Raw genomic sequence first — 23,847 nt, 5'->3', positions numbered from 1 at the left:
GTGAATAGTCGCCATTGCTGTTACTATTCCAAGATCCAAAGTTCAGTTATTTAGGTTAAAATTCAAGATCACTGTTACTGGCCCTGAGCATGACCATACCATTGTCAACTTCATGGGGGACTGTTCACTTCCTATGAGTCACAGGGAATAACTTACATGCATTGATGCGGCATCACCAGTACCAGTGATATTCTAAATACCCGCCATGTACTGAACTGATTTAGAGGCTGATGCCATGGCTCTAAAGATGATCCCATCCCCACATCTCAAAGGTATAATGATAGGTGATTTTAGAAAGTGCGTTTTGTTGGGATCGAGGGTAGATGTTCCATATTTTAGGCTTAAAGAGCCATAATTTCAGCATTTCACTTAAAAAAAAGATTGATTTATTTATTTGAGAGAGAGAGAGCACATGCGAGCAAGAGTGGGGTGGAGGGAGAAGGAGAGAGAATCCTTAGGCAGACCCCCTGCTGAGTGAAGAGCTGGACGTGGAGCTCCATCCCAGGACCTGAGACCATGACCTGAGCCGAAATCAAGAGTCGGGCCCTTAACTGACTGAGCCACCCAGGCGCCCCAAGCATTTCACTCTTAAAAACAACCCAGTGCACAAGCGTAGAAGCTTATACAAAAGATAAACCAGATAATGAGCCTTCATGTCACAAAAGGATTCCTAGAGTCGTAGATCACTTGAGAAATTATCTTTTTGAAACCTCTCATTTTCCTAGATGATCGAAGTGCAGACCAGAGGGTTTGGGTGACTAGCCCAAGGACACACACTAGTAACGTCAAGGTCAGGACTGGAACACGTGTCTCGATTTCTGGTGGACTGTGGTTCTCTTGCCAAAAATAGCACCTCTTTGTCTTTTCTCACCTGTTCCACGCCTTCCCCAACTCGGTTTGAGTTTCCTGTGGCCCATGGGACCGGGTGCCTCTGGGAAACTTGCCTTCCAAAAGGAAGACCCATCTGTCACCATGAATTTCATTGACAGAAGCTAGAAAATTCATGCCAAAGAGGACTCTTTTCTCAGTATCTAGTCTCTGACCCTCTGTGACTGTCCTCTCAGCCTTTTAATCTCTGGAAATCCCATTTATTTTTTGTGTCAAACTAAAGGATGAGTTTCTGGCGCTAGGCTCAATATAGCATTCCACCTTCACTTTCTTCCACACAAGTCAGGACGTGCACTCGGCTGGTGACCATCATGGGAGACCTATTACGGCACCTGTTTTCTTCTGCGTCAGGCAGCGAGACCACTGGTCAATCATTACCTGTTTAGTGTGTGGGACATGGGGCCGGGCTCTAAGATCAAGTATATATAGAGGAAGTATCTTCATGTGAAAGGATTAGTTTTTTCCCAGTGTGTAACATCGGGGAAGTCCTAGGTGTTTAAAACAAAACAAAACGTAGAACCTAAAATAAGAGAAGTCCTTTGTAACAGTTTGTCCTACTCTGATAAGGCGATACTTGCTATCTTTGCTTTTCCTAAAAATCTGCTTATGAGTAATGACAGTCCTAACTCAAGATTTAGAACATCTTTTACGTGTGTGATTTCCACAGTGTTTTGGCTAGGTAACTGAGAGACCGAGGTTTGGCTGAGCTGTGTCCTTGTTAGAAAGGCCCAGCATGTAAATAAGGGATGGACCAACAGATAGGTGATACAGAACGTGATACGCTGAGCCTAATGGAGGGGCTCTGCTTGCCAGAATGACCAGACTTTGCAGGAAGAGCACAGAAGAGCAGGTGGCTCATAATTAAAAATAGAAGGCAATCTAGAGCCTTGCTCCTCAGAGTCTGGTCCAAGGACCTTGGAGCTTATTAGAAAGAGGGAATCACAGGGCTCACCTAGACCTGCCAATTCAAGATTTGTGTGCCCATTAAAAGTGGTAATGTACTGGTCTGGATTTTGTAGTCAGCTCTTCCCTTTACTGTCAACAAAATTGATCATATCATTCATTTGCATTAATCCCCAGTTGTCCCTCCTGTCTTGGGATGATGATCACAATCCCTAGGCATGGTTCTCCAGGCCCTGCAGGGCCAGCCTGTCTCTGGCCCCTCTCTGTTGCCAACTGCTTTCTAGTACCATTCTGTACACAGGACTCTTCGTGTGGTATGGTAATCTCTTCCTTCTTGTCCCTTATTAGACTAGGAGTTTCTAGATGCTAGAGGATGTCTTGCCTTTTCCTGTTCCTGGAATATCATTCTCAATAAATGATCTTGAAAAGGTGGATAAACGCATGAGGGACTGGAATGACTTGCGAACCACTAAGAGCAGCGGTATTTGGGGCCCCTGTGGGCTTGTCCCCAAGCTTCCTGTTACTTATCTCAAAGAACGGTGACCTGAAGCCTCCACATGCGTGGACAGGGCCAACCAGCAATGTCAGCCCAGCTTGGCTGACCTTCAGAGCTGGCCTGGATCTTGTTTGAATATCTCCTGGGTGGAAGGCAGCATTTGGGCTTTGTAGGAATATTAAAAGACCCTACGAGGGGTAGAGTTCCTGCTCTCAAAGAACTTACAGTTTGGTTAGGAAGAGAGGTGTACACAGTGGAAGAGTTTATAGTTAAGGAGAGAGCTGGATAAGAATAAAGACAGCATGGAATGCCGCTCTTAAGCAATGTTTGATTCTCAAATGAGCAATGTAAGATCAGTGAGTATTGGGGAAGTCTGGGAGGAGGATTGGGCTGAAGTGGTCTGGGAAGGCCTGTGGAGAAGGAGGGCAGAAACTGGGTCTTGGAGGATGGGGAAGGATGGGCAAGGCCTGAGAAGGAGCAGCAGAGAGTGCAGCGTGAGCAGGGATTCCGAGGAGGCATCTGCAACAGAGAGTGGATCTGAACTGGGAGAGACGTGCAGGTTCTAGAATCGAGTTCTAGAATGTCGTCAGGCTCTCGAGGCCAAGGCTCTGACATAGTGATGCTCGCACGCTGGCGGAACTGGGGGAGGCACAGAGGAGAGAGAAGTCCTCTGCAAGCTGGAAGAGAGAGTGACTGAGACTTGGATCATCGCAACCCAAATTCATCTCAATAGAATTTTCGGAGCTCATTTTCGGAGGAGGAAATGAGTAAAAGAAGGAAGATACAGCTAAGGGTTGAAAAGAGGATGATGTCACACTGTCCATGAAGTTTTATAGAGTGGAAGCTTGAATGGACCTCATCTTTGCTTTTGAATCCCACATTCCATTTAAATTCACATGCAAATAGGATGAAGATGAGTGCTAGACAGTACTTTGTTAGTGATTGCACTCTGGTGGTATTTGAGTGGACAAGGGAAAGACTATCTAGAAATGTATCTGGAAGGAGGGAAGAGAGGCAGGATGTGGGCTGGTGGAGGGACCGTGTTTAGACCAGGCAGCTATTTTCAGAGGGAAGGTTAGTTAAAGGAAAGGGAAGAGGATCTCAGGTCAGAGGGAGTGGCCGTGAGGGGGGCACCTTGAGGGAGGGAGCAAGAGAGTGCATGAACGTGAGTGCCGAGCTGAAGCCAGAGCAGAGCTGCTGCCAGGCTCTGAGAGTAGATAGGACACCAGATGAATTGATGCTTTTAGACTTTAAAGCATGAAAATTGGTGGTTCAAAACATTTCTGTCACCCAGATACCCAAAAGCCACGAATTGGCTCTAAGCACTGTTTCCCACAACTGTTTTGCTCTGTCCACCCTGGGCTCTTGGGAGGGTAACACCCAAAGGTATTTGTAAAGTGCTGGTCCTCCCAATACCCACCTGCTACACCGAAGGGCTCTGCTACACAGCCGGGTTGGGGTGGGGCTAAGACCTCTCTTTAGGCCAAGTCCCTAGGGTGTCCAGGCCCTCGAACTAGCAGGGTTTCTGCCAGCCCAGGCCTTCTACACCCATGGGACCTTCTCAGCTGCGAGCAGGCCTGGCCCGAACCACTGTCCCACTGAGACAGCTCCTCAGGACTGAGTATGCTCTAGCAGGGCAGGCCCCCTCCCGCCCACGCTGGCCCTCCGATCCACTGCCCACATCAGCTGTGTGGTTTTGGGGAAGGGGACGGGGAAGAGGGTCAGGCAGAGGTGTAGAATTTCACAGTTCAGACCTGACAGTCACTAGCAGAATTACCTGATGCTATGTTTCTCTTCTGCAAAGGGTACCATGCCGGTGGAAAGGATGCGGATGCGCCCGTGGCTGGAGGAACAGATTAACTCGAATACGATACCAGGGCTAAAGTGGCTTAATAAGGTAAGTGTGTTGGGTGCCTCTGTGTGTGTGTGTGTGTGTGTGTGTGTGTGTGTGTGTGAGAGAGAGAGAGAGAGAGAGGTCCTTACTAAAAGACATGCATGGGGACCGCCAAAGTAAAATTGCATTATTTGTGTTCAAAATCTTAACCTTATTCGTTACAAAACCAGCCAACCAAAAATGATCTGTGTTACTGTTTAATGATTCTTACCCTCTTCCTTCTCTAAATGCCTCTCTTGCTTCTCCTGGCTTCTAGGATTAGAGAACATGGAAACTCTCGGGTTTTGTGTTGGGAATGGAGCATATTGGCTCTCTTCTCAGTATTGTCTGTGTAAAGAAAACTTTTTGGTTTTTGTCTTAAAAAAAAAGTCTTCTCTTTTCATTGTGAAACACTGTTTGTGTGCCTACCGGTCCTAAAAAAGGAGGCTGTCATTTACAACCCCCCACATATGTACATACATACACATGTACATAGATCCTCCCTTACTTTACCAACCTCAGACTCTCAATCCAATTGCTCCTACCTGCTAGGAGTGAATCAGGAAGAGAGTGGATATCAAAATAAAGAACACCTGAAAATACATAGTTACCACCTAGAAAAGCAACTAATATATCATGCCTTCGTTAAAAGGGCCCAAGGGAGACGTTTCTCTCCTGCTACCAGGAATATTGCAATTCTTCTGAGTAAATTTCCTTTTCCTCTTCTGCCTCCCCCTCATTTTAATCTTAAGGACCCGATGACTAATTCAGCTGGTCAGGCTTTATCTTCGTATGGCATGCTCGAGAGCTTAGAGCCCGGTTGTGGCCTGCTTCTAACAAGTGTGGAGGGTCCTGCAGCATCGTTGTGCTTACTCATATCACTCCCGGCTTCATCTTGTCTTTTCAGATGTCTCTTGAGCCTTATTTCCCCTTGCCCACTTATTTCTTTTTTCACTTATTTTAAGTGTAGTGGTATTTTATTTGAGTGCATCAGTTTCAGTAGGTCCTTTTCTGAAACAAGGTGGGGTAAGAAGTGAATAGAAATAAGTAAACTGTATGCTCGCTTCAGGGGAACTGTCCTATATCTTAAGGTCTTACGGCAAATAATTTCTTTTTCTAGGCTTGCTATATCCATAGTGTTTCAGATTTGTATCATGGAGGGGTTTTGTAATTAGCCTACTCCAAAGACACAAACAAGAAGTCTGGTTGGGTCGTGGCCTCCTTGGTTATAAGGAAGGGGAAACTGTCGTCAAGCAGAATTGAAGAAACATAGGGTATTCAGTAACAATAATAATCATAAAGACTAATGTTCATGAAGTGCCAGGTGCTCATTTAAGCAAGACACGTGCATTAACTCACATAATCCCCACAATGGGGGGGGAGATACTATGATGTTTTCCATTCTACAGACAACGAAGCCAAGGCACAGAGACGTGAAGTAGGATTATATTTTAAAGGACAAGATAACATTGCCTATATTGATTTAGAGTGTGACATTAAAATAGAAGTTCCTGGTTTCTGAAGAGAAGTAATTTTTTTTTTCTTTTTAAAAAACACATCCATCAATTTTGGCTGGCTTGATACAGGGCCAAACTTACCGTGTTATCGTGTCCCCTGCATGATTAGGCACTTGATATGGTGCAATTAACTGTCCTTCTAGTAGGTTAAATTGTGCTCTGCCCCCTCCCGCTTCCCACAAAAGGTATATCCATGTTCTAGCCCCCAGAAACTGTGGATACGTCCTTACTGGGAAAAAGGGTCTTTGGAGAAAGTGAAGGATCTCAGGATTACCCCAGGTGATCTGGCTGGGCCAGTCTGATGACGAGTGTCCGTATAAGACAAGAACAGAAGGCCATGTGGAGACAGAGGTAGAGAGATTGCAGAGATGCAGCCACAAGCCAAGGACACCCGGGACCACCAGAAGTCAGAAGTGTCTAGGAAAGATTGTCTTTACAGCCTCTGAAGGGAATGTGGCCCTGCCAACATCGTGGTTCTAGATTTCCAGCCTCCAGAACTGTGGTAGGATAGATTTCTGTGGTTGTAAGCAGCCCAGTTTGTGGCAGTTGGTTATGATAGCTCTGGGAAACAAACACACCCCCTTACGGTTGCTTCCTCACCGGGACTCTCCATTAAGACACCTCTTCTTCCATCCACTTTGTCCGTGTTTTTCTGATAGACGACTGGAAAGGGAATGGATTCCTTTTTGTACAGCTGCATACTTGGCCCCTCCTAGGTGGCCCTCGCTGCTGAGCTTCACTCAGCCGGCTCTTGGCTTGTGAGTTCTCTTTCCTGGTAAGGACAGAAAGGAGACCGCTTACCCACCTGGTCTGGCTGCTCAGCCTGAGGCAGATGACACGTCTCAGGAGGCCCCTGGCACAGGAGGCCATGGGCACCCAGTAGGGCCGGCGGCCCACGGGCCTGGGCGGAGTGTGCATGCGGCTCTGTCCATGCTCGTGGGCAGGGCTGTCCCAGTCATTGTGGACCTCGGATGGCGTCAGGGACATCTCTCCATACCTACACCTCCTCAGGCCATCTTTTCATAGGTTTCTGTTAACTTAGGCTTTGGCACTCATCTGCCCACACAAATATTTCACTGGAGACCTTACTATTATTTCCTTCTCTTTTTTTAAAGATTTTATTTATTTATTTGAGAGAGAGAGAGAGAGCAGGGGGAGGGGCAGAGGGAGAGGGAGAAGCAGGCTTCCCGCTGAGCAGGGAGCCCGACGCAGGGCTCGATCCCAGGACCCTGAGATCATGACCTGAGCCGAAGGCAGATGCTTAACCGACGGAGCCACCCAGGCACCCCCTATTATTTCCTTCTTATTCAGAAGCATTCTGCCTAAGAATCCCTGCTTGTGTGTTCAGTGGTTTGAGATCGCTGTAAAATCTCTTCTCCCACTGAAGGCTGGTTATAACTCAGAAAACTGTCTGTGGGGCTTTGTTACTACTCACTTACGCCTTAGCTGCCTTATTCAGAATGTGTTGGTGTTGGTGGTGAAGTCCTCTGTGCTGGAAAGCCCCGGGGGGCAGGCCAGGGGTGTCGTGATTGTTGCTGCTCGCAGGCTTGGTGCTAGGCCTCCTGCCAGACCCTTAGGAAGTACTAGGTGAATACTGTTCCATGAGTGAATGGGAGAATGATGTGTGCTTGAAGAGGAGTGACATTGGTGACCGTGTCTTTGTTCTGTTGAGATAATCGGACTTAAGAACATTGGGTCGGCAGTTGTCATGTTTCTCTCAAGTGGAGAGTCCATCATTTTCGGGACCTTCTTAGAGACAGATCGGTGGTTAATGAATGCCTTAAATTGGTTTCCATCTCTTATTCTCAGTACCTGTTGAGGAGGATGGTGATGGCATGTGTCCTCTGAAGGAGCCGTGAGGAAGTTGGGGGAAGCAGCCTCAGCACAAGCTCTGGCAGAAGGCCTAGGCTTGGGCCCGTTACTTTTTATTATGAGTATTTGCAAACATACATGGCAGGTTTGAACAGTCTAATGACTAGAAAGAATAGTATAGCAAATTCTCATGTAGTTTCCAAATTCACATCCAGATTTAAAAATCATTGACATTTAAAATATTTGTGTGTGTGTGTGTGTGTCATTTGAAAGCAACTCCCTGCCTGTGTACATCTGTAAGACTTAAGACTATTTTCTGCATATTCACAATACCATTATAAATTGAATAACCATAAATTACTCATTGTTAATCATAACTTTTAATATCATCCCTGTACCATCCATATTCAGAATGCCTTACGTACTCCCCAGAATGTGTTTTTCCAATTGATTCGTTCCGTCAGAATCCAGAGAAGGCTGTTCCGACTCAAAGTGTCCCCTGATTGTCCTGATTATGAACAGTAGCCCCTCCTTTTTTTTTTTTTCCCTTCTTGCCTTTGACTTGTCGAAGAGGCCAGGTCCATGCTGGATTGGTCCAAATGCTTGCTTGTGGTCTCTCTGGGCCATTTCTTGACGAAGGAAGGAGGCAGCCACAACCAGGTTCATTGTTTCTCCTGTAGCTCTGATAGATTCCCACTCTGGTTATGGATGCGCTCCTTGCACGTGGGAGATCGGCCTGGACCCTGGGGGCCCGAGGCCAGTCCCCAAGCGCCCGAGGCCATCACCAGTTAGTTTCAGACCATATCCTTCTGTTCACTTTGAAAGCAGGCTTGTGCTTGTGTAAATGTCAGACCGTCTCAGAACAAGGTTAGGAGCCCTAGCAAAAATAGCAGAGTAAATTGGAACATCTTATAAATACTGGGGGAGAGAAGAGGCAGAGGAGGTGAAGAGAGCTAGTTGCCTCTTGGGGCCCAGGTACCTTCTGCATTCCTCAAGATAATCTTAAATGTTCTTCTCAACTTAAGCACTGCTTCTCTCTCCTTCCCTCAGGTGGGCAGAGTCCTTTCTCTCTATAAACATTGGTAGAGTCTGGAACATGCTGTCCCTCCAAACATGGTGTGCACAGCCTATGTGGATGGGGCGCTCAGGGCTTCTGATGGCACAGACTGATGGCCCAGAGTCTACACAGACACAACGCGACGCTGTCACCATCCCTAATAGGACACACTGATCAATGACCAGAATGTTTACTGGTCAGAATCTCTTCCAGTTTTAAAATGAGTCTCACCTTCTTTATCTTTCAGCATCATCTTAAAAAAAAAAAAAAAGATACATGTGATATGTTTATTAGCAGTTTATTTTTTGCAATATGAAAAACTAGTTGAAAGTGACATGTGTGGTTTCTTTTTAATTTACCACTTTAATTATTTTTTTTTTAAGATTTTATTTGTTTATTTGACAGAGAGAGACACAGCAAGAGAGGGGACAGAACACAAGCAGGGGGAGTGGGAGAGGGAGAAGCAGGCTTCCCGCCGAGCAGGGAGCCCGATGCGGGGCTCGATCCCAGGACTCTGGGACCATGACCTGAGCCGAAGGCAGATCCTTAACGACTGAGCCACCCAGGCGCCTCACCACTTTAACTGTTTTTAAATGTGCAATTCAGTGACATTGTCTACTCACAATGTTATTTTTTTTTTTTAAGATTTTATTTACTTATTTGAGACAGAGAGAATGAGAGACAGAGAGCATGAGAGGGAGGAGGGTCAGAGGGAGAAGCAGACTCCCCGCCGAGCAGGGAGCCCGATGTGGGACTCGATACAGGGACTCCAGGATCATGACCTGAGCCGAAGGCAGTCGCTTAACCAACTGAGCCACCCAGGCGCCCTCACAATGTTATATACAGTCATCACCACTAGAATTCCAGAATTATCATCACCCCAAAAGGAAACAGTTGGCCATTAAGCAGTCACTTTCCATTGCAAAGCATTTCAAATCCTTTCCTTGTGCAAGGCATCCACTAATCTGCTTTCTGTCTCTTTGGATTTGCCTTTTCTGCTCATTTCACATAAATGGAACCATTCAATATGTGGCCTTATGTAGAAAGCTTCTTTCACTTAGCATGATGTTCAAGGTTCATTCATGTTGTGGCACCTGTCAACACCGCATTCCTTTTTGTGACCGAATAATATTCTATTTATGCATGTACAACATTCCCTTTATCCATTCATCAGTTGATGGACATTTGGCTGTTGTGAGCAGTGATGTTATGAACATTTACGTATAAATACTTGTTTCAACGCCTGTTTGTAAGTCGCTGAGTGAAATTACTGGGTCATGTGGGCACTCTCTGTTTAACTTTTTGGGTAATAGCCAAATTGATTTCCATAGCATCTACACTGGGTGACATTCCCACCAGCAGTGTAGGAAGGATCCAGTTTCTCCACATCCTTACCACCAACTTTTTATTTATTTATTTATTTATTTATTTATTTATTTATTTATATTATTTTATTCTAGCTACCCTGGGGGTATAGGAAATGGTATCTTGTTGTTTTGATTTCCATTGGCCTAATGATTCACGATGTTGGGTGTCTTCATGTGCTTATTCGCCATTTATTTACCTTCTTTTGAGAAAGGTCCACTCAGACCTTTTCCCAGGAAAGAGGATCCATGGATGCATGGTGGATAATTGCTAGGTTTAGTCATTATGTTTGTGGGTTCGTGATTTGGGCAGAGTCTCTATGAGACTTGATTTGGTAGGTGTGTGTGTGAGAGCACACATGTGCGCATGCAACTGCATGCATGCAATGCTTGAAAAGATCTACTTATCAGCATCAACTTTGTGTTTTATGAGGTAGACTTTAGATTGTGTCCCCTCCGGAACTCCTCTGACCTACAAAAATGTGCAACAGCAGATTCTATAAAGGGTCTGCATCTTTAAGCGTAAACCTTCAGATCTGGTTGCACTTTCGGGAGAAGTTCTTTCACCAAAATAAATTTATTTATTTTTTTCATTTTCATGTGAACATCAAAAATTGCCATAAATGACTTTGCTCTCTGATTTTCATCTACATTAAAAAAATAAAATTTCACTCACTCCTTGGCTTATCACCGCTCTTTGGAAATGGCTAACCTGAAACCATGCTATCTCGGTGGATGATGCAGAATGAACAAGGAGGGGTTTATGAAAAGTCTCTCGCTTTCAGTTCTTTATTAACTGAGTTTTAAATACAGTAGAATTTTCCCTTTTAACAGTTTTTGGGGAACTCTTAAATATTCTGAAATATTTTTAGTTCAGGCTTCTGTAGAGGCATTGACTCCCTTTGGGGTCTGTTGGGACCCTTTCTGTCTTTCATTGTGTGAGACCAATATGGTGGAAAATCCCTACTGACATTTTCTTTCCTTCCCCAGATCCCCATACCTAGAAACTACCTGAACTACCTTTAGGGCTTAAAAATACACAGTTTTCCTGGGCTTGGTTTCCACAGAAGTCAAGACAACAGATGTGTCATAGGATGGGAAATCTCCACTGGGAGACAATATGTGGTGTGATTAAGTGATTGAATATGGGATCCCGTGGCCTGGTTTTGAATTCAGACACTTGCTATGATCATTTCCTTGGCTGTGGAACTTAAGTCTGTTCCTCAGTTTCTTCAACTGTAAGGCAGAGATAATTACATACATGGAGCTCAGTAGGTTCTTGCAAAAAATGAAACTGAGACCACGTGAACCCGTGGGCAGTCACATGTAAAGAGCCACGAGAACTTAGTAAGTGCTGGGTCTGTCGGGAGAGCTGGTTGAAGAAGTTGCATGTGAGTGTGACTTTGTTTCTAACGTGCTGCTAGTTTCTAATCCTGTGTTTTAAATGCCAGGGTTGATTTAAGCTATTTTGAGTTACCTCGAAAGGGCCTACTGTAAGAATTGTACCAAGGGACTTTACCTAGAAAAGTAGTATCATCTCCACACATTTAATACATCTTTGTTTGCACTTCTTGCTGTTCCCTGCAGGGCAGTAGACACTCAGGGGTTAGAAAATTAGACCAAATCTTCTTTTTCTGTTGACTACCCAGTAGACTGAGGGATTGGATCCCTGTGGCAGTGACCTCAGATAACCCCGATTTCCCTTTAGCAGCACAAATGGGTGTAATTTTGGAAAGTTGCCTAAGTTTTAATTTACTTAAGGAACTGGAGTTCCTCTCTAGCAAATGATGGAAATCAACGATAATCATAAGCATTAGAGGTTTTAGTCAGTGGCTAGTTCTCTGTGGTCCTTCAAGGAAAAATGGCACAAATAATGGAGCACATTGGCATATCCCCAGATCAACTCCTTTGACCTTGGAATGCATTCCTATTCTGCCAGACTCCACATGACTCTGAATCTCTCCCGAATAGACTGTCAAGATCTGGGGCCTAGTGGGGAGGCGGGTTTGGTTCCTAGTGGATTTTACTGTAGACACTCAGCAAACCCGGTGTCACTTAATAGAGAATCTTACTGGCTAGGACGTAAGAACCTTCTGTTAAAGATGGCTTGAATTCCATGGCTGCAGTCTTTTTTTTTTTTTTTTTTTTTAGGAAAAGAAGATTTTCCAGATCCCCTGGATGCACGCGGCTAGACATGGGTGGGATGTGGAAAAAGATGCACCACTCTTTAGGAACTGGGCAATCCATACAGGTATTAAAGCCCCCTGCATCATGTATAGAAGCAGAAATTGTTGTTTATTGTTACTTTCATGCCTTCATTTGTTTTAAAAGATTTTATTTATTTATTTGGGTGAGAGAGAGAGAGAAAACAAGTGGGCGGGGGAGGGGCAGAGGGAGAGGTTAGAAGCAGGCTCCCCGCTGAGCAAGGAGCCCGATGTGGGGCTCGATCCCAGGGTCCTGGGATCATGACCTGAGCCAAAAGCAGATGCTTAACCCACTGAGCCACCCAGGTGCCCCATTGCCATCTTTTTTTTTTTTTGAGATATAATGGACAAATAAAATTGTAAGATATTTAAAGTGTACCATGTGATGATTTGATGTATGCGTTGTGAAAAGGTTCCCCCCATCAAATTAATTAATACATCCATCACCTCTCATATTTACCTTTTACTGCTTTTGGTTTTGGTGCGAGCACCTTGACGTTCTACTCTCTTAACAAATTTCGATTATGCAATACAGTGTTAACCATTTAAAAAAATTTTTTTTACTACATACATGTGGCCTATGGTCTCATGAAAATAGCTCTGAAAAACCCGTGGCGTGTCCCCAGGCACATCCAGGACACATGGGGCCCAAACTCCATCACTCAGAAGTGATGCTTTGCCCATCCTATAGAAACTTAGTCCTTAAATTTCCTGTGAGTGTGGGATTCTGATTATGTTCCCCAGAAACTTACTTGTTCTGGAGTGGTAAACTTGGTTTGCATTTATCTCTTCAAAAGATAGTCAAGAATATATTTATTTATAATTGAATTTAAGTAGGGAGCGCTATTTACAGGAAGAGACTTTTTACTAGTATTTGAAAGTCAGATGGAAAAGGGACACTCTAGTTTACCTGGGCTTGAAGGCCTCCCCAACCTGCCAGCTTTCTCAGTTACTTACCTTGAGTCTCCGTTCTACCATTATCAATTTTTTCTCAAGCTGTTAGGTAGAGCCTGGGTGACCAGTTTGTCCCAGTTTGCCCAGAACGGTCCAGGTTTTAAAACAAAAATTCTCACATCCCAGGAATTCGGTCTTGGTCCCAGGCAAACCAGGACGGTTGGTCACTGTAGTAACCTGGAACTGAGAAGGGATCTCTGCACTACCTGGCTGGCAAGCCTATGTTTCCAGAAACTTCTCCTCTCTATTTTTTCCCCTTCTTTTTCTTAACCTTCATTCTTTTGGCTATTTTGTTAGGAAAGCATCAACCAGGAGTAGATAAACCTGATCCAAAAACATGGAAGGCGAATTTTCGATGTGCCATGAACTCCTTGCCCGACATTGAAGAAGTCAAGGATAAAAGTATAAAGAAGGGAAACAATGCATTCAGAGTGTACCGGATGTTGCCCTTATCTGAGCGACCTTCTAAGAAAGGTAGATATTTACTGCCTAAAACAATGGTCACATAATATATATCGTAGTACCTCCGAGGATAGAACACTTATTCACACTGTGGATGATAATTCTCCCTTTGCCTGGCTGGGGGAAGTGACCGTTAGGTCACCGAAGGCGGTCGGAGAAACATGTAGAATTTTGACCGTGTGTGGATTAAAGCATGCATGGGTTCATCGAGAGTTCCAGAAAGAAGTGAGGGGAAAATGTTCTCTGTACATTCCTCATGAATTAACCCCAGACTATTTTTTGTTGCCACAGGAAAGAAACCAAAGACAGAAAAGGAAGACAGAGTTAAGCACATCAAGGTAATCTTTGGTTGTTCAGAGAGAAAGCCAAAGTTGTGACCATATTAATGATTCCTGTTCTGTCTCATAAAACCAAGTAATGTGATCTCTGTGAAGTATTTAGTCTTTCTTCTTTGGCTCTTTTGTTTTATGTGCTCTTCGTGTCTCCTCTTTGGCTTGTCCCCTCAAGCAGACTCTGGTACACGTATCCCCTGCCTAATCCAATTTCACTGAGCAGTTTATGAATGCAGTCACAAATTCACACTGAGCTGGACTCCAACCTCCATCTGGTCCCCACGACTGTTGCCAGCTGGTCCCTTAGTTCTAGCTGAGCTCCAGCAACCAGCTCCTATCTGATCATATTAAGTATGTTTCCAGGCTATTAAATAGATCTTAAAATCTATTAAGTATTATATACTTACATTAAAATGCATCACCTATATGTTATGCTTATATTCCATGACAGGCCCCAAGGTTGGGGGCATGGAGGTCCGTTTGAACACCCTATTAGTGTGGTTCTCACTAGCCTCTCTCTGCCTCACCTCAGAACTAACTCTCACGACTCCGCAGGCCTTTCCATAGGGATGTGTGTGCGTGAGCCTTTCAGTAGGCTGTGTGGTCTGGAATCCCCTGCAGAGTGAGGATCTTTGTGCCTAGATGGCTTGGCCCTTGTTTAATAGTCAGAGAATAGCCAAAACCTGTGCAAAATTGAGGATGAGCTTCAGTTGCTGAGCGAAGAGCAGACACTACCCTCCCCCGCCTGCAGACCGTCAGAAAGAAGGTCGTCAGATTGTCTTAGGGTTCACGGCACTCCATTTGCAGAGGGAGAAACTGAGGTTCAAGGGAGTTGACTGATGTGGGCCCAAGGGCGGTGGCACACGTGGCCAAAGTCGCGTGGTCGCTGAGAACTGAATTTAAAGACGATGCCAAGTACTCTGATTCCTAACCCAGAATTGCTGTCAGAGGAACAACCCCAACTGTCCAGACAACACGATGTTTAAAAACAATCCAGTTAGTCCAAAGAGACAAAATACAACAATATTTACTTCTGATAGAAAGTTAGACTTGTGAAGGTAGATAGAATTTGAGGGACAGCTGACATAAACTGTTAAAGTTTCGGCAGTATTCACCTTCCCTTCAAAGTGGAAAACAATTATTTTCAGCAAAATATTTCATTAGTGACACGTCCAGTTTCACTCTAACTATTTTTAGTTTGCGACTTATTTTAAATATAGCACAGTACTGAGGCCTAATTTTGTTTTAACTTTTTTATTGTGGAAAAATTTTAGGCACACAGGAAGGAGACACCTGAGGAGAATTTGCTCTGTGACCATCACCCCAATTTCCACATTAATCAGCTCGCGGCAGTTTTGTTTCAGGGGTGGGTGCCGCCATCCACGTCCCTCCAGCCCTTAGGAATGACCGATATTTGGCCATTTTTGACTCACAAAACCATTTCATATGGTTCAGCGCACTATTCTGAAGCAAATCCCACATCGTATCACTTTCCCCCCATAATTATTTTAGTATATACCTTCAAAATATGGGAACTCTTTAAAAATAACACAGTATCATTATTGCATCTGAAGAATTAACAGTAATTTCTCAATCTCGTCAAATATCCAGTCAGTGTTCAGATTCCCAGTTGTCTCATAAATGATGTCATTTTTATACAGTCTGTTTATTTGAATTAAAATCCATATAAGGTTCACATATTGTGATTTGGGGGTTATGTCTCTTATATATATATATATATTTTTTTTTTTAAAGATTTTATTTATTTATTTGAGAGAGAGAGAATGAGAGACAGAGAGCACGAGAGGGAAGAGGGCAGAGGGAGAAGCAGACCCCCTGCTGAGCAGGGAGCCCGATGTGGGACTCGATCCCGGGACTCCAGGATCATGACCTGAGCCGAAGGCAGTCGCTTAACCAACTGAGCCACCCAGGCGCCCCTATATTTTTTTATTTTATTTTATTTTATTTTATTTTTTAATTTTTTTTAAAGATTTCATTTATTCATGAGAGACAGAGAAAGGGAGGGAGGCAGAGGGAGAGGGAGAAGCGGGCTCCTCATGGAGCAGGGAGCCCGATGCAGGACTCGATCCCAGGGCCCTGGGATCACGACCTGAGCCAAAGGCAGACACTTACCGACTGAGCCACCCAGGCACCCCTCTTACATTTTTTCTTAATCTATAGGTCTCCTTTAACATCACTTTTTAAAAAATTTATTTTTCCTTGCAATTGAAAAAAAAACCAAACAAACTAGTTATTAGTTGTATCAAGTGTCCCAGAGTTTGGATTTCTTTCTAGGGCCTACTTTTCAATGGGTGTTGTTTAGTCAGAAAAGTATGACTTCCCCACAAATAGGTGACTTTGAAGAATTTGCTACAATCTTGAGTATGACTATGTCATATTTACAACTATTTTCATAGCGTCTAGCTCAATGCCTGGTACAGAACTGATCGCTAAATAGATGCATAAATAAATACAACGTGTGAGGCAGGAGCGGGGGTTTTACATCGCTATGCAGATTTAATTTCATAATCTCAGTTAACACACAGTGAGAATGGAGTAACCGACGTTCACTTTCAACAAACCTTGCTCAAACATACCCTCCATACCCCATCGATTATCAGATGCCAGTAATAAGAGAACACCATTAGTTTAGGTATGTCTAAGCAAGAAAAAACTGCTTGCAATGAAACCATGGCCCACAATTGATTACAAGGCACATTCTATTTTAGGGCTGTGGACATTCGAGGAGGTGCGCATTTTAGAATTGATGACACCGGGTGTTCTTATAAGCACAGGACATGGCGGTGTCTTCCAGATGGGCCACTCAGTTGAGCAGGTTGTGGAAGGGACAGCCCCGGGTGAGGCTTGGCCATGGTGGCCCAGGGAAGCAAGTGAGAGCTTCCTTCTTAGATGGAACTGTGTGAGTCAAGTTCCATCCCAGCAAAGTGTATATTGTGAAATCCTCCGGTGACGGCATTTATGGTTAATACCTGAGACTTGTCCCTCAGAAGGACATTGTTCCTTCAGCAGAAGGCAGGCAATTCATCAGAAGGAAACACAGCCTCACTTTTGACTTTAAATCTGCTTGCATCTGTCCCACAGTGTAGCCTCAGAATGTCGGTAAAGCCAGTAGCCTTCCCAAGCTCTGTGGCTCAGGACAGCTAACGCCATAGAGTTCGTGAAGTGTTTCGGTAGAATGTTTTCCAAGAGAACTCTCCAGCTTGCCCAGAATTGTACAGTTAAAAGACTTTATCCTTACTGAGCTATTAATACATTACTTTTTGTTGTCACCACGCCCAAGCTCTGAGTTAATATGTGCCATGCAAATGTGCAGCAGGAGAGACCAGATAGGCTTATTCCACTAAGAATGTTTGACTTGTGTGGAGGAACCAGGTGGGAAAATTTGCTATTGAGACAAGCTCCTCCCAATCTTTATTCAGTTCGAGTTGAAGTTTTAACTAGCAAATGATGTTTAGAACATGTGGGCTGAGTGTCAGAATTTTTCTGGGGTCACTCAGGCAGTTTATCTCCAGGCTGTATGTTCCCTCAGCAAATAGCTTCCCCGAGACTGGGAAACTGAGGCCTACTGGCCATGTAGTAGGTGCGGAAACTCTGCCTGAATATGCTTCGATGTTCTCTGTGAATATATATGCTCTGAACTCAGTGAGCTGGGTTTTACTTGAGCCGGGCCTTGCCTGTGTGGAGGTGTCTGGTCACCTGAGGAAATAAGACTAAGACCCACAATAGTGAACAATACTATATTATGCGTCATGAGTGCATGTACGTGTTTCAAAAACATGTCACGGGGCCAAGATCAGTAAGGAGAGGAGGGGGTAAACAGAGGGGTGGTAGCTGCCATTTTTGAGCCCCTACCAAGTTCTGAGCTCTAATTAATATGTCATCTAGCTTTTCCTGGGGTGGGCAGGTCATGTCCTGTTTGCATATGAGGAACAGGAGGCACAGGGGGTTGAGTAATTTCTCCAAGGTAGCGCTGCTGGGATTTGAATCCGGGTCAGTCCAGCTCCAAAACCCACACTCTTTCACCATACCTGGTGCCTCTTGGTCTTTTGGAAGCTGTGGGACCTGAGCCAGGCTTTGGGGCATGGATCGAGTAACATGGAGGTCAGTCCCCAGCACCGGGAGCATCACATGAAGGCCAGGAAGTTAGAGTTGCTGTTGGTCTTCCCTGGATGAGTCAGGAGACTGGCTTAATTAGAGCAGGAGTCTATGTTGTGAGGCAACAGTGGGAAACAAAAGACCGTGGGTGGGAAGGATTAGAAATTAATTCTTCCCACCTCCTAGGATTGTTTGCCGATGAAACATGCACGCTTTGAAACTATAAAGTGCTTCCAGATCAAAGCCTTGGTGCTATGTGATGGGAACTATATTCGAGGAGGGTCTCTCAAGTCACCTGGTAGGGAGCAGGCCCGGTTTGTATTCGTTCTGAACGAAGACCTCTGGGTAGAAGTTATGGAAAAGCAGGTACTGGTTTTTAGCAGAACCTTCTAATCCAGCTGTTGGCTCTAACAGTGACTTGAGCTGGATTCAAAGCAACATGCTCCCTGTTCCTGTCCAAAGACCATGTCTCAGGGCTGGTACTGGAGTGATCCCGTCATTGGTTGGAAGAGGTCTTCAGTTTTTGAACCTTTATCAGATGGAAACACACACTGGCAGCCCACTTGAAATACAGATAGAATCAGAGCCGCCTGGGATGGAGCAGGAGAGAGGGCTTGCCTACCTCCTTCCACTCCTGGTGGCTCTTGAGGGTACTGCTCAGAGTCTGAAGACTGGGTGGCTGAATAACCTCGATGGGTGATGTTGTGAAATGGGGCTTGGTTGAACTCCTTGGGTAGGAGTGGAGCATGATGGAGTTGATATTTGATATTTAAGGGGGGAGGTCTTTCTCATGGCGGTAGGAAGGAACGGAGGGGAGAAGGGCACAGTGGCAAGTGTAGATGAAGATGGTGGCCCTCGGCACCGAGAGGGGAAGTTGCTGGAGAGGATACAGAGGATGTAGATGGGAGTGGATCAAAGTTTCAAGCCTCCGAGAAGGGAATGTTGGGAGGGGAGCATGCTTTGTGAAGAAGAGGATGAGTTTAACTTGGAATGTGTTGAGTGTGACATGACAGAGCTCTCTGAAGCAAATGTCAGGTAGAAAGTGGGATCTAATGGGCCCAGAGCTCAGGTAAGTGTGGGAGCGCAGGGGTGTGGTCATGTACTCATTAGAACGATACTGGAGGCCTTGACAGCAGATGTCTTCTCCAGGGAGAAGCTGTATGAGAGGAATATGGAGACCCAAGCACAAGACGAAGAGGAAAGGGAGCCAAGGAGAGAAATCAAAGGGGGGGGTTGCAATGAGAGTAGGAAGAGAAGGAAGACGGTCTGGTTACAGGGAAGGAAGGAAGGAGGGTGTTGTAGGACTGGGCAGGAGGCATCAACCTGTTTTACTAGTGGCCTCATTGTGTGGAGTGTGCAATCCCCTGGGCTACTTTTATTTTTTTAATTTTAATTTTAATTTTTAACTAGGCCCCACGCTAGGCTTGAACTCACGACCCTGAGATCAAGATCTGAGCTGAGATCAAGAGTCGGATGCTCAACCGACTGAGCCACCCAGGCGCCCCATCCCTGGGCTACTTTTATGAAGCCCAGCTGTCAGCCTGAAATTTTATTTAGTAGAGAGACCTAGAGATGTCCTTAAATTTGGCTTTGAGGAGACTGGCTTTGCACAGATGAATTAGGGCATCTCTGGTAGCAGGGGGGCTCGGTCGTAGATGGAAAAGCTCCAACGGCCATTGTATTTTGCCTCAAGGAAAAGGACATCTAGACAAGGGGCTGTGGCACAGGGTTGAGATGGAGAGGATTTGGAGCAGAGGCTGAGGGGCCCTTGCTGTCCTCTGACTCGGGCCCACCCCCAAGCCCCTCCAGCAAGCGCAGCTTTTGAGACCAACCAAGGATGTATTACGTTAGAGGTCTAAAGAGAGTGTGGCTCCTTCCCTTGGACTCTCTCTCTCGTGCCAGTTTGGTTTTGCCCCAAATCCCTTAAACTGCAGGCCAAACTTTAGATTCTATACTGAGAAAAAAGGTTCTTGGGCATAAAGATTTGGCAGAGTCAATGCACCATGGAGGGGTCTGAACCTACGCATAGTCTTGGTTTGGTTTTCTTTGGGTGGATTAGAAGCCAAAACTAGTTGATTCACAGGAGGGCCAATGATGTCCAAAGTCAGAAGGGGAACAGGAAGGAGGCTGGCTGAGGATTAATCAGGCCAGGCCATGGTACAACAAGGCAGGGGACAGAGCGCGAGTGGGCACCATACAGGACCAGGAGACGCCGGACAGAGACCTCTGTGCGCATGTTTCGTAGAGAACTGTGCACCCCTTTTCTTAATTTGAGTCCCTTGCTTAAAAAAAAAGAAAAAAAAAGGTATATGGCCGAGGTTTGACTAAGTACAGTGAAGATCCTTGTTTTGCACCCTGAGTGGAGACCTTTCGGAGAGATGCTGGCTACATCTCACTGGACAGTTTACTACACTGGCCTTCCAGAGTGATAGCAACCATGCGATGGTTTGCACTGAGGACTTCAGAAGCAACAGGGCATTTTTTGAAGTGGGATGGGAGGAGCAAAACCATGTCCGAAATAGTCCGACGCGGCCTCCATTGGTAGAGCGTGCCGTTCCAGTGGAGAAGTCGCACAGGCCACGAGGTAGGGATGGGGCGGGGAGGAAAACCACGTGGAAAACAGTTCTGTCTGAGTCTCTGTTGGGATTTGTGCAGGGTTCATTGAGGCGGAAAGCTCCTGGAATAGGCTCATGTTGCATGACCACAGACTGAGTTCAGTTCTTGTATCTCCTTAGGCTAGAAGTAGGGTGATCTTGGAAAATTAATTTAGTCTCTGAGTCATAGTTGTCTCAAGTGGAAAGTGATAGAGGTATCACTTGCCACTAATTAAATGGTACATCATGTGACACACTTAGAGGCCTTCAGTTGAGATCAGAATAATTTAGGTTTTTAAATATATGCAAGTCTGACTGCCTCATTACTTTTATCAGAAACCCAGAAGCAGAATGAGTTAAAAAAAAAACACAAAAAACTTGACAGCAAAAGAAGCCCATACAGATTAGCAGGTCTTTTCATAATTCCTTCAGATGTTCTGTAGGTGGTTCCTTTTGGGCAGTCGAGGAAAAGGAAGTGGCAGAATGAAATGGGGGGCATGACAGGGGGACGGAGGGAGACATGGAAAAGGAGCCCTTGAGTAGGCAGCGAGAGAGACTGGTGCCACGAGAAGGCAGAGAAGTATAATAACGATGGACAGTCATGTTTTCGAGAGGGACAGTGCAGTCCTTCCTCCCTGTTGGATGTCAGTGTGTGCGGTTGAGGGACGGGACCTGAGGACAGGTCATTGTACTTGAGAGCAGTTTTATTGGCCTAATTTATTTATGCTTGGCTAATGGGAAGCGTTAACTTGGTAGTAAGTGCCAGGTGCCTATTGATCTCATTTAATCTTCACGCCATCCCTGGGAGGTGGGTCCATTGCCGTCCTCAGTTTATCGCTGTCTGCAGAGCCCTGGAAGAGGCTCCAAGAGGGTTAAATCAGGTCCTGCATCCAGCCTGAGGTGGAGAAGCCAGGCTCGACCCCTGCATGACTGCAAAGCCTGACAGACAACAGGCTTGTCATACCAGCCCCGCAGGAGCCTGGAGCCTGAGGCCGTGGCTGGAGTGGCGGCCAGACCGACCACAGGCTCTAACACAGGCATGGGGGAGGAGGAGAAAGGTTGGAGACTCAAGTCACAGGCAAGCGACTTTTCCCCAGAAAGGCCTCCTAAAAGGGGGAAATGCAAGGTGCTGCAGGAGAAAGGAGTAAAGACTCCGCCCAGGGGGACTGGCCTGGGCCCTGGGCCCCTCCTCTGTTTGCCCTTTGGTGCCTCTTGTCAGCATGCATGTGGGACTTTTTTAGGACTGAGCTGTATACTGAAGTGATGTCTTCCAAGTTACAGTTCATTATCATGATGGGAGTTTGCCAGGTTGGGATCATGAAGGAGGAGGTAATTTCCCCCTCCTTCCCTATGTGGCTTCCCTAAGATTTTGGGTGTGTGGGGGGTGCTCATCACTGATTCCAGGTAGCACATAAATAAACTGATAAGAACACCCCACATGCCTTAGAGATGCCCACCACTCTGGATTTTTCAAAGCACAGGCATATCTACCTCTAATGATCTTCTGCTCCCATCTTGTGTTCTTTCTGCCCCCACTCTCCATCTTGGTTTCCCAAAGGAGCTGTCCTGTGTGGCTTTTTTTGTCTGACTCGATTGCTCTCCTAGACGCAGATGCAATCTTACCTTGAGGAAAAGCTCTCATCAACATGCTGAAAGTCAATGTAGTACCTCAGGACTGGCTCCCCCAAAGTCGGTTGGCTCTCTCAGAGGTTGGAGGGTTCCAGGGCTCTTGAATAAAGCAGAAGTAAGAGCTACACTAAGGACGAGGAACTTGATGCATCGTTTCATTAGTATGAACGAGTAGCCTCTCGGCCTATTTGGGACATTCAGACACTCGAAAGACATTTGTGTGAAGCCATGGGCGTGGGATTGCCCAGCTGGACTCCACCAGGGGAGGGGGCCTTCTGTGCAGTCTGGCCCGTGTTACTGGCCTCCCGCCCAGTGACGGGTGCTCAGGTGGCCAGGGTCCAGGGCAAACCTTATCTGAGGAGAAATCATTCTCCTCGGGAGAAAAGTCCCCTGGCTTCCTGTTCTTGGCCCAGGGGGAGGCAGACCTTTTCCTCAGAAATCATTGTAAAGGAAGTGGCATGAGTCCTTCCTTAGGAAGCCAGGAGTTGACCCTTCTGAGCACTCCCTCCCTCGGAGAAGGAAGAACTGGAAACTAGGCACACGATTCTTTCCACAGACAGTTATGCAGCCCTGCTGAACCCCCAAACTACCGCCTACAGGTGTAAGCCTTTCATAAAAGCAAACCAGATGTGCTCCTACCCTTTCCTCAAAGGAAAATGAAAGTAGGCAAATACCTGGCAGTATATTATCCGTGCAGAAATGTGCTGCTTTAGCTTCAGGCTGATTTAAGTTAGTAGGGAATGCATTCAGGGGATGAACGTGACCCTAGCAGTAAAAATAAATAAATAAATAAAAGTAGACAGAGGATAGAATTTAAGCTAAGAAAAAGGAGGGGAAAGGAAGTGTTCTCAATTCTTTTTTCTTTTCTTCTTCCTAGCAAGAACCAGTTGAGTCATCTTTGGGGCTTAGTAATGGAGTAAGTGATCTTTCTCCTGAGTATGCCGTCCTGACTTCAGCTATAAAAAATGAAGTGGATAGTACGGTGAACATCATAGGTAAACTGTTTTGACATCTCATTTTTTATCTACACAAGCAGCCCCCTGGGGTCTAAAATTTGTAAAACGTGATTTGAAATAACATAGTCAGTGGGAGGAGGTCTTGGAACCATCTCAACATGCAAAGTTCCAGCCCCCCGGTTTCAGGGCTGAAGAATAAAGGCCCTTGAGGATCAGAGAAAGGAACTTTTGATGGGTCAGCCTCAAGAAAATAGGCCAAGAGTGACTTCCCAGGAGACTCCAGTAGATGAAATGGGTTTTCTCCCCCCAGTGGCTCATGATTAGCGGTTCTCCATCTTTCAGTAAGCGGTCACATGGACAAAAGTGTTATTCTTTGAACTGGGGAATAAGGAGAGGGAAGACTGTCCTCATGGGTCCCCTCAGAACCTGGTCGGTGGCATAACCTGCCACAAAAGGGGCGTTCATCTTACAAATGAAGGAACTGAGGCACAGAGACCTGTGGCCAAACGGCATGTTTTGATTCCACAAAGATTCTTGAGCACCTTCCATAGACCAGACTCAGCGCTAGAAATAGGTTGGGGAACAGGACAGGCCCCATCCCTAGTTCCATGGAAGGAGACAGTCCCGAGTTCATGGAAGGAGACAGTAAACAAATACGGCCATAGGTAACTACAGTGCTAGCATGTGTGG

At 45.6% G+C, this 23,847-nt stretch overlaps 1 protein-coding gene across 3 annotated transcripts in view; it reads left to right on the top strand.

Annotated features, from left to right (window-relative positions):
* IRF2 (interferon regulatory factor 2) overlaps nt 1-23,847 on the top strand; it is an 81,679-nt gene that overhangs the window by 37,365 nt on the left and 20,467 nt on the right. For all 3 annotated transcript variants that reach the window (XM_021694101.1, XM_044911697.1, XM_044911696.1), the window contains exons 2-6: nt 4,092-4,184; nt 12,062-12,161; nt 13,366-13,542; nt 13,822-13,868; nt 23,079-23,196. In XM_021694101.1, coding sequence (XP_021549776.1) covers nt 4,098-4,184; nt 12,062-12,161; nt 13,366-13,542; nt 13,822-13,868; nt 23,079-23,196 — 529 coding nt within the window. In that variant the 5' untranslated portion in view covers nt 4,092-4,097. The remainder of the gene's footprint in view (nt 1-4,091; nt 4,185-12,061; nt 12,162-13,365; nt 13,543-13,821; nt 13,869-23,078; nt 23,197-23,847) is intronic.

The sequence above is a fragment of the Neomonachus schauinslandi genome, chromosome 2 (assembly GCF_002201575.2).
Source record: "Neomonachus schauinslandi chromosome 2, ASM220157v2, whole genome shotgun sequence".
In the NCBI taxonomy this organism is placed as follows: domain Eukaryota; kingdom Metazoa; phylum Chordata; class Mammalia; order Carnivora; family Phocidae; genus Neomonachus; species Neomonachus schauinslandi.
The sequence above is the reverse complement of the archived record's forward strand: the minus strand, read 5'-3'. Positions and strand labels throughout refer to the sequence as shown.